Source organism: Cyprinodon variegatus, unplaced genomic scaffold (assembly GCF_000732505.1).
Source record: "Cyprinodon variegatus isolate N-32 unplaced genomic scaffold, C_variegatus-1.0 Scaffold825, whole genome shotgun sequence".
NCBI classification, from domain to species: domain Eukaryota; kingdom Metazoa; phylum Chordata; class Actinopteri; order Cyprinodontiformes; family Cyprinodontidae; genus Cyprinodon; species Cyprinodon variegatus.
The window spans coordinates 347,078-362,758 of NW_015151278.1; the positions used below are offsets into that span (position 1 = coordinate 347,078).

The 15,681-nt window shown below is 41.3% G+C and overlaps 1 protein-coding gene across 2 annotated transcripts in view; it reads left to right on the forward strand.

Moving 5' to 3' along the window:
* Nucleotides 1-14,834, forward strand: part of ttbk2 (tau tubulin kinase 2) — a 31,955-nt gene extending 17,121 nt beyond the window's left edge. Inside the window, exons 6-16 of one of the 2 annotated variants that reach the window (XM_015396861.1) lie at nucleotides 1,011-1,115; nucleotides 1,485-1,550; nucleotides 3,340-3,432; nucleotides 3,504-3,629; nucleotides 3,711-3,868; nucleotides 3,960-4,167; nucleotides 4,964-5,187; nucleotides 5,281-5,812; nucleotides 8,360-8,701; nucleotides 9,455-10,371; nucleotides 11,835-14,834. In XM_015396861.1, coding sequence (XP_015252347.1) covers nucleotides 1,011-1,115; nucleotides 1,485-1,550; nucleotides 3,340-3,432; nucleotides 3,504-3,629; nucleotides 3,711-3,868; nucleotides 3,960-4,167; nucleotides 4,964-5,187; nucleotides 5,281-5,812; nucleotides 8,360-8,701; nucleotides 9,455-10,371; nucleotides 11,835-12,291 — 3,228 coding nt within the window. In that variant the 3' untranslated portion in view covers nucleotides 12,292-14,834. The remainder of the gene's footprint in view (nucleotides 1-1,010; nucleotides 1,116-1,484; nucleotides 1,551-3,339; nucleotides 3,433-3,503; nucleotides 3,630-3,710; nucleotides 3,869-3,959; nucleotides 4,168-4,963; nucleotides 5,188-5,280; nucleotides 5,813-8,359; nucleotides 8,702-9,454; nucleotides 10,372-11,834) is intronic. The other variant, XM_015396862.1, reaches the window with a different exon arrangement.
* Nucleotides 14,835-15,681: the final 847 nt, after the last annotated feature.

Genomic DNA, 15,681 nt, shown 5'->3' on the forward strand with positions numbered 1-15,681 from the left:
AGCAAACGGCTGTGTTTTCTAATTCCTCGTGTTGTGTGGTGTCAGCTGTTTGTGCTGAACCCGCCCCTCCTGAAGCTGGCCAGAACAGGGGGAAAGACACACAGAGTATAGATGCTGAAGACGCTTTGACGGACGTCTTATTTTCAGCAAGGAATGTCAGCGCATCAAGCAAAATGAGTCCTTAACTGCAGAGGAGTATATATGGCAGACAGAACAATGAATGGTGTAATCAACTACTTGGGAGCAGGAAAAAAATGAAATCTTAATAAGTAATATTTTTATTAAAATATGTGCATTTTTTCTTGAATTGAGGAGGTAAGTAAGAGACTTTGCCAATGGAACAAGACAATATACATTTAAAATAAGAAAAATTAGTTACATTGTCTTATTTCAAGTGCATATTATCTAATTACCTTATTTTAAGAATAGAAATACTCATTCCATTGGCAAATCAATAAATTTTCCTACTTATATTAAAGGTTAATACACATAATTTAACTTATTTCTAGTTTCTAGATTGTTTCTGCAGTGTAGGGGGGAAGGAGAGGGGCAACAGAGAGTAACTAGGGAATAAAACAGTGCTTTAATATAACGAGGAAAGAACTTAAATAAAGCTAATGGGGGAATTAAACTAATTAATAGAAAATAAAGAATGACCAAGAGGAAAGTGAAGGATAGCTGAAGGAACTGGAGATAACTTCAGCTAACTATGATGCCATGGAAAACATAACAAAAGGATAATTGTAAATGATAAATGTTTAATAAATAAAGCAAAGATTATAGAAAGCTGAATAGGAGTTAACTGAAAACCATAAAAAGGAATAGTAAAATTAAGGAGCAATTCCAAAAGTGATATAAATCTTAACAGCAAACAGAGATCGAAGCATAACTGGAAACCTTAAATGAAAACTTGAATAGAACCAAAAACCCAGAGCAGCAGATCATGATAATCACCAAATCTATTCTTTAATTTTTTTATCTCCTCATGTCCATCCTTCTTTCCACTTCAGTCCAATTTTGCCATGGGTCGTTTTCCCAGTACTTGTCGGACCTGCTACATGCTAGACTTTGGTCTGGCGCGTCAGTTCACCAATTCCTGTCAGGAGGTCCGCCCCGTAAGTAGCATCGTCTCTTTCACATCTTATTGATCATACAGCTGTAGATCAAGTTTCTGTATCAGTTTCAATGGTGACCACCCAACCCTCCCCTCAAACATTCATCCTAAATGTTGTTTTTTCACTGGAAGGTTTTTGGCTTCATGTTGACCACAGATTATTCCCTAGATTTGACCAAATAACGTGTATGGAAAATATTATTAAAATCTGTCTTTATTTTCGCAGTCAATGTATCAAAATCTGTGTTGAAAATTAAAATTGTGCTTTTTTTTAACCTAAAAATAGCTCAAGCAAGGTGTTAATGTTTCAGTAGACATGTCTTTAATCACATGATAAATAAGCCAAATCACATTGTTTTGTTGTTTTTAGCCTCGTCCAGTCGCAGGGTTCAGGGGAACAGTTCGTTATGCCTCTGTTAACGCACACAAGAACAAGGTCAGTATGATTTCTAAATGCTACCCAGTGATGTGCATTTCAGAACTGTTCACACTGCTTTAACTTCACATCTTCAACCAGAAACCTCCTTGGATTAAATCAAAATTGACCAACACAAAGCGGTACACATAAATTAAGTTGTTCGGTTCTTGTATTCACCAACTGTTACAAAATCTCCCTTATTAAAAGCATGTTATGCTTTTGCTAAATTAATTTGAGATATCTGATGTAAATATTGCACCTACACTAAATTTAAATTTAGAAATGAGGCCAATTCGCAACATAAGGCATTTAAGGGACATAAACTGTTGTCCAATCTAAGCTTTGATTATTTTATTGATGCTTCTTTTACTCAAACATGTCTTTAAAACTTGGTTGTTTTTTCAAAAACAGTGGAGTTTAATACAGCTATCCCTATCCTTCAAATTAGAAATTAAGTTTGGAAACTGAAATGCAATGTATGGTTTTAAACAATCAGTCTTCTTGTTTTATTACTTATTAAGTGACAGTGTTCCACGTACAGTGAATCTCTGCAGTCTGGTTCCAGGGACTGTTATCCCCATGTAATAATAATAAAAAAGAAAACTAGCGTATTACTTGAAGTAATTATATGATGAAACATTAACAATCATTTAACATGATTATTTAGTTCATTGTTACATGTTTGAAATATAAATAATGGGGTTTAATTTGTTTAGCTATACCAAAGTCATATACATTGTTCATTAATTGTGTTATTACTGATTTGCATTTAGTTTCTGACATGCTTTCAGAATATTTTTCACATAATTTTTTTGTCATATATGAAATAAGAAAGCTGGTATGGAGGTTTTATTTATGAATTGATCAGATTAGAGCATTTAGTAGCCAGAATCCAGGGGGTTTGCTGTCATCAACGGATGTAGTTTTTACTTTTACCACTAGGTGGTGGCAAAACACTCCTTGGTATTTAGGAAGGCATTCCTGGTATATTAAAGTCTCTCTGGATTTTTTTGACTAAAAAGTACCAACAAAAAAAAAAAAGGTGGTTGTTTTTTCGGTGTTATTATAGAATAAAGTCTAAATGGAATTCAAGGAAAAAGATCAAAGGTTTGACACAAAAGTTAAGTTTAAAAATTTTAAATACATTGAAAAAAAGATATTTGAAGAAACACTTAAACTGCCACATTCATACCAAACAGATTTAACATGCATATTCAATCCAGTGCACATATTTATATTTATATGCTAAAAGAGCAATAATGATTTGTAAATAAATCTTATCTAGAGTACATCATGTATACAACATTTTAACCTCAGTGTCCTTTCTTCTTTATTGATCATAAAATGTTATCAGTTTTTTTTTTATCATTTTCCTCTGTTATTATCTAACTGCATATGTTCTTGTAAGTTCAACTTAGTATTAAAACAACAATAAAAATATGTCTTCTTTTTATTTTATTCTGCCAAGTGACCTTAATCCTATGTTGGTATTTTTACAGCCAAATAGGAAAGATCCAAAATTACGAGACTCATCTTAAAGAGTTTTCTTTCAGAACTTTCTTTCATTAGATTCTTTTCAACCTGTGCCTGCTAATAAAACTATCCCATTTTATGATGCTGCCACTACCATGTTTCACCTTATGAATCTGGGATATATATATATATATATATATATATATATATATATATATGCAGTTGATTAACGCACTAGAAACTATATGTGAGAGTATATTTTCCCTCTTCTCTTTTGATTTTATTTTAACATAATAAGAACAAACATTGTGAGCATTTTTATTTCATTCTGCAGGAGATGGGTCGCCACGATGACCTGTGGTCTCTATTCTACATGTTAGTGGAGTTCCTGGTTGGACAGCTGCCATGGAGGAAAATAAAGGACAAAGTGAGGCTATTATCAAATCTAAAGCTCCTCTAACTTGAATTAGGAATAATAATTTTAAAAATGATTCTCAGGAACACGTGGGGAAGCTGAAGGAGACATATGACCATCGTCTGATGCTCAAACATCTGCCGGCAGAGTTTGGCGTGTTCTTGGAACACATTTCCAGCCTTGACTACTACACCAAGCCAGACTACCAGGTTAACATCTTCTCAATGGATTTCTTACTAAATCAGAAACTCAGACAAAAAGGTAGATCATGTCTTTGTATGTCCTTGCAGCTGCTGATGTCCGTGTTCGACAACAGCATGAAAACCTACAATGTTGTGGAAAATGACCCGTACGACTGGGAGCGAGCCAGTACAGATGGCACGCTAACCATCAGTGCCAGCACCACGACGCCACAGCATCACACTCGACTCACTCCCGCACAGATGGGGTAAGAGTCTAACTGTGCGATCTCTGCAGCGCACACGTCTTGTTTTTAGATGTCTAGTAGCATACAGTTTGTGGATCCTTTCCTGCTGCAGCATGGCGAACGCCTCGTTGATCCCCGGTGACCTGCTGAGGGAGAATACAGACGAGGTGCTGCAGGACGAGCAGCTTAGCGATGTGGAGAACAATGCCGCTCCTGAACGCCTGCTGGGTTCCCCTCACCACCAGCATCGCAACCAGGAGGCTGACGTCTGGGAAGAGCTTGACCGGAACCGGAACAGGATCAGGACAGGACACTGGAAGGTAAACTGCATACAGTACCATGCAAGAGAGCTCATACAGTTTATAACGTTACTTCCACAACTATTAATGTATTTAATATGATAAACTGAGACAATATAGCATGTTATTCTGATGTTTTTTTTTAAGTATTAGTATTTTATTTTTAATTTTTTACAGATTGGAATCTGAAAAGTGTGGTCTGCATTTCTGCTCAGTAAATGCTCCCTCTGCAAAGTCTCCTCCTTCAATGGGGACATAATATAAATCAGTAGGAGTCTTATAGCATTCTTTGTTCAAGTGCATTTCATTAAATGTAGTTTTAGTGAGATGGGGGCTGTTCATCATAAGCCCTTATATATAAGCATCTGAAGGACCCCATCATTTTAATCTAACCTAGTCTGGCTTTAAGTTGGGTAAACCTTTCATTTATATTTTTGTCTGTGTTTTATGGTAGGGTCCCCTGTAGTTGGATCCATCTATCTCCCTAGATAAAAAAAAGCATCAGCTCAGCATGATAGCTATGTTGTGTTTTCTATATAGAGTTTAGAGTTTGGTCTCTCTTCTACATATTATTTCATCCCTGACTTGGCTTACTGCAAATCACAAACAGGATTTATTTTTGTCTTTATCACAGTAAAGGCTTTCTTCTTGGAAAATGTTTCTGGAGTTCTTGACTAACTATGCTTTTCTTTCAATCAAGTAAAGTTTGAGGTTGGAACATGATAAGGGATTGTCTGACAAATGAGGGACATGTTTGCATCTAAATGCTGGATTTGAAAAGTATTCAAAACCCCCAAAACATGTCTTGGTTCCACAGGCTGCGGCAGAGGAGGAACAAAGCAACAACCAGGGCAAACAAGGACACCAGAGCCCCTACGCAGGATTAAGTTTGGGCTCTCCTGTCAAACTGCACTCAGAGGGAGTTGCTGCAGATCGAGATGGACCTCTGCTGAGAAAGCTGCGTAACATCCACAGCTTGGAGCTGGAGAGGAGGCTGAGCCTGGAGTCAAAGTCTAGTCCAGAGCGGCCCCTGGATAACTGGTAACCTTGTTCATAATTAGCTCTTTTGTGCTTTTTTTTAATCCTTTGGGTTAAAAAGGAGTTTTTTGTTTTTTTTTTGCATATGTCCTTTAGTTCAGGAAAACAACAGTTTGGTGTCCAGCGCCAGGGAAAGGAGGCTACTATTGTCCCAGCAGCTGTACCCGCTGTGGAGCGTCCTGATAGGGTGTGGCACTACGACGAGGAGTTCCTGTCTGGAGCTGCTTCTCCTAAACAAGCTTCACCCGGGTCTTTTGAGCAGGGAGAGGGGGCGGTCAGCAGTGGTGGCTTCGTGGCTCTTAATCTTAGCTCCGGGAGGCAGGAAATTGACTCAAGAGAGTGGGTAATAGTGGAGCGACCGAGTGGCTCCCCTGGAGCTAAAGCTACATCCATCCCTTCAGAGGAGGATGAAGAGCCAGAGGTGCTTCAACCAGAGGAAGCGTCACCTGGATGGGAAAACGTAAGCCCAAGCCCTAACTCTGGCAAAGCTAAGCAAGAAAGTGCGGCTTCTTCCAAAGGAAGTACAAAAGTGGACAAGTTGGAGCTGAGTGTGGGCCCTGTGGGGGCTCTGCCTCCTATAACGCCAACCAGCCCAGCTGAAGCTCTGGCCGAGGGAGTCCTCACTCAGGTAAGCCCCTTTATTTAAAGAGCACTTATAACATGGCAAGCATAATGATGACCATAGTCAGCATTTTACAAAGTTAAAAAGCTGCAGAGTCAGAGTTCTAGGTATAGAACTTCAATGCTTTTATCATACAACAATCAGTGTTCCACCAGCTGCATCTTGCTATAGTCTGAAGGTAAATGTTACTGCTTTGTGTTTGCTTGCTCCTTCACCTGTTTACATTATTAGAAAAAAGATACAACCCAACTTTAGGTGCTTTAATCAGGTCGCAGCATGGGAAAAGAGAGCTTATTAAATGGTTTTAAATTCTGCTTTATTTGGATTAGTTGTAAAACTTTACTTTGTTTGCACAATTTTATCTCTTATTTTGCTTTAGAAAAAGCTTTTTTTGATTTCCTAAGCTAAATATCTTTGCTGTTTTGCTATTCACACTCGTACAGTAGCCCATTTTGTTTAGTGCTACATTTATTTTCAACCTATGATCAAACTTTTAACTCTTCCAGTGCCTTGCAAAAGGAATCAACCCTCCTTGATTTTATGTCTTTTCCCAACCAAGGACTTCACTTTATTTAAAGGTACACTATGCAACCGGTGTTGATTTTCCAGCGAGGCTCCCCCCAGAGGGCGAAAGTAAAAGTGCACTGTCGTAAATATGCTCAGCTGTTCTCCTGGTTTCTCCGTCAAGCCAGGCGCGGTTGTTTTGAGCTTAGCAGACAGGCGAACGCAACGAATGACTAAGCATCTGACGCGCCGCAAACGCGTTGCTGCTCGAGATGGAAAAATTGAATTTTTGCTGCTCAACGCGCCGCGTCAACCAATCAGAGAAGCTGATCTGGGAGCTGGCAGGGAGAGAGACACAGCGCTGATGATCACTCCTCTTAAACAGTTTATTGACGCCTAAATTAACTTAAAATGCATACATCTGCCGGCAGAATATGTTCGCTTTTATTATCCTGCTGCCTGCAGTTTGGATTATTTAGATGAAAAACACCTGCCAGCTGCCGCGGTGAACCGCGAGGAGGCGACCCGGCCAGAGGCTGCTGATGAAGGGATTCCTACTGTCGGCGCACCGCTGGTATGTGGGGGTCTGAGCGGCTCCGACAGAAAAAATATTGTAAGACAGGATGATAATCTGAATGAACTGACGGCACTGATTACGGTTTCAGGTGTATTTTCTCACTTAAAAACATATTAAAACTACTGTATTCCCACTGATCACAGCAAATATAGCTGCAAGGCAGAGAAAGGATAGTGAAGCTCAGCAAAGCTGCTTCAGCCGCGTGTCAGAACTAACTGGTACAAGCAGCAAAAATGAAGCAGCAGACGCAATTTTGCAGCGTCCGGTGTGAAAGCAGCACTGCACAAAGATCGCCACTGTCTTCTGTTTTACTGGCGACTTGCAACCAAATGGAGCATTATCGCCACCTTCTTGATCTTATTTATGTTACCTTAAATCCTTAGGTTTAGTCCAGTTTGTTGAAGATAAGATGACATGATTTTAAGTACTGTCTTTCTGGATTTATTGATCGCCACTGTGCTAGCAACGAGAATGCTTTTAACTGGGGGGTGTAGCAGTTCTCGCCGTAAAGCAAGACCGACTCTCGCGAGACTTCTGAGCCTGTGGGTGCGGGTCGGTGCTCCTGCAGTTGCAAGTGCAGTATTTCCCCCACAGACCACCAGGGCGGCCGAGAATACCTTTGTTCAACCTGAAATGTCTCATTTAATCATCCAAAACGTTATTGAACACACTAATTAACTGAAAAATGTTGCATAGTGTGCCTTTAATTCTGATTTAATGCATTCAATTCCCCTTCATAATTATACCTTCGATACTAAAATTCAATGCAACACTTTTCTTCTAAAGGTTTTAAAAGGCTATCATACACTATAAAGATCTCATGAAGCACTGTTCATTTTATCATATACTTAGACATATCAACACATGGCTAAACTGACAGACCGGGGTGGAGAGTATTTATCAGCACATAATTAGTCAGGAGGAGTTATAGAGATCCACACTCCCGGCTGAAGACACCAGACAATGTTTACTTATTTGACAATTGAGCAAAAGTGAGAAGATGAAAGCCGCTGTTTTAAAAAAAAAAAGCTAAAAGAAATCATGTTTGCAGGTTTTTGTTATGAATTTCTGAGCTAAATTCAAATGTTAGCCATTATTCTGTTTTTATTAGATAAAAAAAACAAGAAATAATATAAGACCTTGGATTATTACTTAAAATTCCATTAAAATACAGTCCAGTTGAATATTATGGAAACAGAATGCATTTCAATACTTTTGCAACACACTGTAAGAAGCTATTGCCATTTTTCTTCACCTTTACAGATTTAATTTAAATGTTTGCATATCCCCTTAACCTAGAGCTGCTTCTTCACCTCACCCATCCTGTACATTTTTTGAAAAAACAAACAAAAAAACAACTCGTCATACTCCCACTCAGAGCAGTTTGTTCTACCTCACAAAACCTCCACCTACATATTCACACACCCTCATCAATCTTACAGTCCCTCCTTTCTCCACCTCCCCTCCCTTAGCTCCCCACCTCTCCTCCGTCTCTACCCGAGGAGGTCTTGGCCCGGACATCTAGCCCCATCCCACTGCGTTCTCCCAGTCCTCACACCCTCCTGACCACGTTGTCGGACCCGCTGCACCAGCGGCACTCAGCAGGCTTGAGGCGCAGCCAGTCTGCCGACCAGCAGCCGCAGCAGGACCGCCCGTCCTCTTCTTCCTCCTGCCATGCCTCCCTACCTCTACCTACAAACCCCTCCCCTGGCGTTCGCTCGCCCAGTCGTAGGAAACTGCCAGCCATCCCCGCTGGTGCTGCCAACACCAAGTTCCCCTCAGTCATACGCATCACCCGTGCCCAGCTTCAGCAGGTGATGAATCTCCATCACTCTCCTCCCGTTGAAACAATCAAATCCTCAGCGTCCTCCAAACCTGTTAAAATACATTTGTTATAGTTTTGGTTTCTTTCTTCTCTTGTGTTGCTGGTTACTGCTGGCTTTTTTGTTCAGTTTGCTCAGTTTGCTTGGCTTTTTGTGCAGCTCTCTCCCAGAACCATTTTGCAGGCCAGACAGAGCATGGGTTCAGATGTGTCCTTGTCATGTGAATAGGAGGTGTGTCTTTGTCTGACTGTGGCATGCGTGTTGGGAATGTGGAGTCATGACTACAGATTGCATGGTCTCTTTTGTTTCAGATCGTCTTTGTCCTCTCTATCTTCCTCTTCCTCTCTCTCTCCCTGTATTTGTTCCTCACCCTTTCTTCGCTGAAGCCCCCTGCGAAGTTGCGTGAACGTTTCCTGTCCTTCTTGCTGGTTTAGTACTCACAGCTTGACTGACACTGCCATAGCACTTGTGTGTTTCGGTCTGAATAATGGTAGCTATGGTATTGCATGCTGTTGCTAAACTAATCACCATTTATTTATCATTTAATATCAAATTCCTCTTTGTTCACACATCTGCATCTGGCTCTTGCTGCGGATCTACAGCACAACTCCACATGTTGTAGTCTCAGCAACAGACCGTTATATAATCAGAAATTTATTCCCATTTTAAGTTCTGCATTCAGTTGAATAACATCTGTTTTTTTTTCTTTTTTTCCTTCTCCCGTTCACCTCCCTTCCCCTCCAGCTGACAGCTCAGCGTCCTTCAGGTCTGACCTCTCAGTCGGGATCAGACAGTGCTCCACAGTGCCTCCTTCTTGAGAGGCGTGGTGAAGCTGAAGCTCAGATCAAGGAGCTTCCTGGGGGAGTTCCCTCCCAACAGGAACACGTGTCCGCCCACCCAGGGACGCCAACAGAACCCCTGGCTGAAACAGTGGTGAACGGGGATACTTCTACCAAAGCTCCAAGCCCTGTGCCAACAAGCCGTGCATCTTCACCCCACTCGCCCCACTCGCCTCATTCGCCTCCTCAGTTTTCTCCTCGCTCCCCTCGCAGCCCTCTATTTAGCAATGGCTGTCTCTCACCGTGTTTTAATGCCCAAGCTGCTGGAGATCTCTCAAGACCAAAAGACCCTGAAAATAATATGACCTCCACTCCATGTGCCAAAGAGGCACAGACTAGGGAGGGAGATGGAAGCAATGTGAATCTCTCCCCATCTTGCTCCTCACCCACTGCCGCCCGCAAAGACCCCAGCCGCAGGCAAAGTCGCATCCCTGTGCTTGAGCCCTCTAGCCTGCTAGAGCTCCCTCCTCCTGGATCTGCCAAGGAGAAACTTTTACAGAAAAAGGCCAGCCACCAAGGCCCTGCCCCCTCTCCAAACGCCTCCCCGTCCCTCTCTGACCGACGTGGTGCCGTTGTTGCCTCCCTCGTCAGGGATCCTCTGTCATCCACTTCTGACCGCTCTCAGGATGAGGACTCTCTAATGGGCTCTGACCGTCAAGGTGATGATGCTCGATCTCTATCCTCCTCCTCCAGTCCCCTTTCTAGGAAAAGCAGGATTCCACGTCCTATTCATTCAGCCACGTCTGCAGAGCAGCTGACTACCCAGTTCCTGCCTCGCCCACCCCCCGGAAAGCCACCGTGTCGTGCCATGGCGGAGGGCAGGTAACAATACCTCACATTTTTTACAAACAGTGTACACTGCCTTGTAAAAGAAGACGAATATGTTTATTTTTTCAATATTTGGTCTTATTTCAACCAAACATCTGTGTTTTTAGTGTGATTTTGTTGTCTACCAATGCAAATGCTAGTTTAAATTTTAGGTAGAAAGATACATGTTTTCAATATTTTTAACAATTACTTAAAAAAGTAAAGCATGAATTTTCCACCTACACTCCAAATATGATCTGAAAAAGTCTTAAAATAAGTGTATTTATCCTCAATTTTAGTAGTTAAATAGGTATTATGTCAATGGAATGAGCATTTTCACCCTTAAAATTAGCTAATTTGGTAGAATGCCCCTGAAACAAGAGACTGTAAAATGTAAAAGTCTTGTTTCATTTGCAAATATCTCACTTACCTGCTCAATTCATTTATTTTAAGAAAAAAATGTCTAACTTAGAATTCAGTTTTCTGCAGACTGGGTATTCTTTGATCTCACAATAAATGCAGTTGTTTTGTGAAGGCCTCGGGAGATTCATTAGAGCAGGCATTCCCAAACCCGGTCCTCGAGGACCGCTGTCCAGCAGGTTTTAGAGGTTTCCTTGCTCCAGCACAGCTGATTTTAATGGAAAGCTGATTAACAGTCTTTTGGTCTACTGCAATCATTATAATCAGCTGTGCTAAAGCTGAGAAACCTCTAAAACCTGCAGGACAGCGGGCCTCGAGGACCGAGGTTGGGGATGCCTGCATTAGAGGACCAAAATGACTAAGCAGCATCATGAAGACCAATGAACGTGGCAGTTATGAATTCTGAAACATTCTTCCTGCACAGAGCACTGTTCAATTCTAATAGTGGCACAAATTAAAGCATTAGAGACATAGAGAAGAAAAACATTGATTAAAGTGGCAACAAATATGCTTACTGTATGGAGAAGCTGCAGGTATCCACAGCTCTGCTTTGATGAGGTGTTGAACTACTAGTGAGACACCTTATTGATTTGGCTTTTATGAAACTTTCACATAAAGAAAAACCCTTTTTGAAGAAGAAGAATCGATAAGGTTCATACATGGAGTCCAAAACATTCACACACCTTAAGTGGCTCTCTGAATCTGTGGGCTGTATGCAAATGAATGGAGCACTTCTTTCGATTTTTATTTGGAAAAAGTACTAAAACATCATCATAGACATCATTGTTTCTCATTGTTGAGAAATAATATTCGTTGTGGTCCAGTGTGGTGGAAGCTGCAGCAGACTTTTGACAGAATTATTTTAAGCCCCGCCCCCAACACTGGCAAGCTCTCTTTTGAACTAATGTATAAGAGATATCCAAGATTATGATTCAGGATTCAGGAAGATCCAGAATTGTTGTTAAAACTGCGATAAATGGCTCCTTTTGAGGCCCTTCAGGGAAGTCTATAACCTACTGTTCTTAACATATTGCACCCTCATTTTTTCTCCCCTTAAGACTCAGGCGCTACCGCATCCGGACTGGCAGCAACAGTGACTCGGACCTCCTTTCATGCATCGCTCAGCTGATGCACGGTTCCCGTGGCTCCCCCGTACATCACCGCTCCTCAGGCCAGCATGCAGCCTTCAGGACGGGTGTCTGCAGTCTGACCAGTTCCCCACACCACCACCACCACCGCAGCTCCAGCGCCTCGCCTCGCAGCTCCTCCTCTCTGCAGCGTTCTGTCAGCTCCTCGCCTTCCCGCCACGAGCACCGGGGCGGAGGGGGCGGCAGTGGCTTTCTGGGTCGGAGCCACTCGCCTCCCAGCTTTTCAGGGTCTCCGCCTCCCCGTCGCTTCTACCTCCACCACCAGGAGATGTGTTGCAGTCGGCAGGTGCGCACAAGCCCACTGCACCTGTCCAGGGGGAAGAGCTGCAGCAGAGAGGGCAAGTGCTCAAGCAAGCTGAGCAGATAATTTCACGCCATAATGTAATGCCATAGCAAAGGAAATAAGGATTTAAATAACAATAGAACAAACATCATTTAGAATAAAGCTTGGTTCTTCCTGTTCAGTCAGTAAAACAGTGTTTCTCTTCTGTTATTAGTTCAATCCTACTCTTCTTCTGTTTTTGCACACAGGGTTTGCCTGACTTATACAATGTTTTGACTACTTTCTAACAAAATTTAATTTCAATTTCATCTTTCAACCTGAGCTTTTGCGTGACTGCATCAGGATCCATAACTTAGACTAAAGCTGTCTTTATCATGCTGAAGGCAGGAATATAAGATAATGTAGAACAATTGCTTAGTTGAGCCTTTAACTCACTTTAACCGGATCTATCCAATACATTGATACACTCCTATCAGGCATGACATCATAACCACCATCAGCTGACTGGGCATCTGTTACTGGGTGAGATTAAGTAGACAGGAAGTGCATTTGTTACCACCATTTAAATGTGGTCCAATGAGGGTGCAATCAATGATCCGTCAAGTCTGATCTATCTGGATGACATAGAAATTTCATAGAAAAGTAGCAAGGTACCCCTTTGGGTGCCAAAAGATCAAACAATGGACCTGAACTGGACCATAAAGCAATGCTCTGGTCTAATAGATCACTTTTTCTTTAAGATAGCATGAAAAGCAGTGTGAATGTTCAATGGTTACCAAGGGAACAGGTACAATTTCTGGCAAAACCCATATAGGCAGTTGCACAGGATGGCATTAAAAAAAGGTAGTTTCACCAGTTTTGCTAAATGCATACCTGTGTTTAAACTTTTATTTTTCCCAATTGTTTTAAGGGGAATCTATAGGGAGTGCTTCCCCTGTGTGTTGAGGAACATATGCCACCAGGATTCCCTGTTGGAAGAAGGCAAGTTTGAGAGGAAGCATAATGCTTTTTGTGATGTTCGAAAAGAAGATTTTGGGTCCCCCCCATCCACATGTTTGCTACTTTGGCACAAAGTCTTTACCTAAGTGTTGTTACAACATCTGGTGATTATCCCTGGTGAGTTTTTCCTCTTTCAGAATGGTTAACGTAGGCTCAATAAGAAAAAAATTGTTTTAGGAAAAGCGTTGACTTAACCCCATTTCCTCAGAGCGGACTGCAATCAAGCTATTTTTAGACGTGCAGGACCCAAAGGACCAGAGATGTCTTCTAGCAGATGATCAGACAGGATGTGCTTGCACCTTGGTCCTTTATAGCTCACCATACTTTCAGGAGTCTGGTGGAGACTAAACCTGAATGGATATGGGCTGTTTGGCAGCTAAAGGGGGACCAATCCACTATCAGGCAGATGGTTTTGATGTTATGCCTGATTTGGTGTGAGTCGCTGTTTAATCTTCATATTATTTTTATTTTTTTTGCACTTAGAAATTGCAGTGCAGCTGATTCCAACTAGATGAAGAATTGCCCCAGTTTTCCTTTTGGAGGCCACTGGCAGGGTATGATAGTTAGATTTAAGCTATGCTTTGTCTTAAGCTTTTATTTCATTGGTTGTATTCATTGTAAAGCTGCCTCAAACCTCTCCCCTTAGATGGGCAAATGTGTTTTCAGTGTTTAATCGAAGGGATCACTCAGTGGCCCTGTGTACAATCAGTTGTGAGAAGTGCGTGATGACGCGCACTGTTTTGTGCCTACTGTAATGCTGTGAGGTTATCTTGGGATCCCCAAGGCAGGAATTGGTGGATCATACTTTTGCTTCCAGTGGCAAACGTTGATGTAGCCTGAACAGCTAAAGGTGCATTACCGGTGAGTAATGCACAGACACAAATGTTTGTCTCAGCATGTGCCTTGGCACTTTGGGCAGCTTAAAGATTCACTGTCACATGTTTATAATTTGGGAATAAAAGGCCAAAAAGACTTGTGCCAGCACTTAAAAGAAAACCCTTTTCATTAATCCTCATTTCTATAAACAAGGTAGCAAGACAAACATTTTGTAGTTTTCAAACAAAGTAGCACTTACACTGTTTGGCTGCAAACAAATGCCACCTCTAAAAGCCTCCCATATTACCTAAAAAGCAAAGCCGTATAAACAAAACAATGCTTTAAGGTCAAAATAGTTTGTATATCCTGCAATGACCAGTTCTTGCTGTTATTCCAGTTTTATCTCCTCTGTAAGCCTTTCTCAGCATCCTCCAGCCCCTCTGCTTGTATTATACTGCTAACTTACTTCAGCTTCCTTCATCTGCTACACTGCATGCCGGGGAAAAACATACGGATATACCAGCTTCTGAGTAACAAGCTTCACACCACTTTGCTTCACATGTTTCTCTTTTAACCCAATGAGAAGGACATTACCTTGACAAGTAAACAAACTGAATTCCTGTGACTCCGTCTTTTCGCTTTCTGTTCTTATCTGGGTTGATTGTGTTGCAGCTACAGTGCCTTGTAAAAATAACGACACATGTCAAACCTTTTCACATTTTGCTTCGTCACAGCCACAAACTGTCATGTGTTTTGCTGGGATTTTGTCTACATTTAAGAAAGTAGTGCATGACTTTGATGTGGAAGGAAAAAAATTCAATATCTCTGCAATTAAAATGGTAAAAAAATATAAGCTGTGTTGTTACTGCATAGACCCACTATTCTTTAAAGCTACAGGTGTTTTGGATTATGTCTCCCACATCTGGGGATTTTTATTGACATCCCTTAAGGGGAGAGTTTAGATGGAGGGAGAGTGAATTAATGTACATTTCGTCAAGTCTCTACAAATTCTTAATCGGATTTAGGTTGATTGGACCATTTTAACATATGAATAGACCTTGAAGACCTGGTCCGCCATCCTGGTTGCTCTAGATTCTGCTCCTTACTTCTATCAAACCATTAAAAAAAAAAAAAAAACCACAGCATGATGCTGCCACCATCTTTCAATTCAATAATACTTTATTAATCCTAAAGGGAAATTCAGTTTTGGCATGGCCAGTCAGAGGGGGGGACGCGTTGTCCAAGGCCTTGCTGCCATGAAAGGTGCTGCCATGGTTGTTTTTTTTTCATTGTTTGTTTTTTTTAACCCTCTTTTTATTATAAATCTGCTCGATAAATTAAACCTGATATTTTCTGCACATAATCCTAAACCCTTGACAAAGTGAGAAAAGGTTAAATTAGTATACATATTTTTGCAAGGCACTGTATATAATGATATGTACCTCTCTATGTGGAGCACAGAATGGAGGGAAATGCTGCAATCCTTTGTTACGGGATGTTTGTTGGGGCGCTACTGTGCATTAGACCAGTGAACACTGATATTACCAAAAACTTTTATGGGTTTGATGATTTAAGCTGAAATGCGGCGTGTAAACAGATTAGCCTACTTTGAATCGAGCACTTCTGATGACTCATCCTGAAGGCGGACAGCGTTCAGTC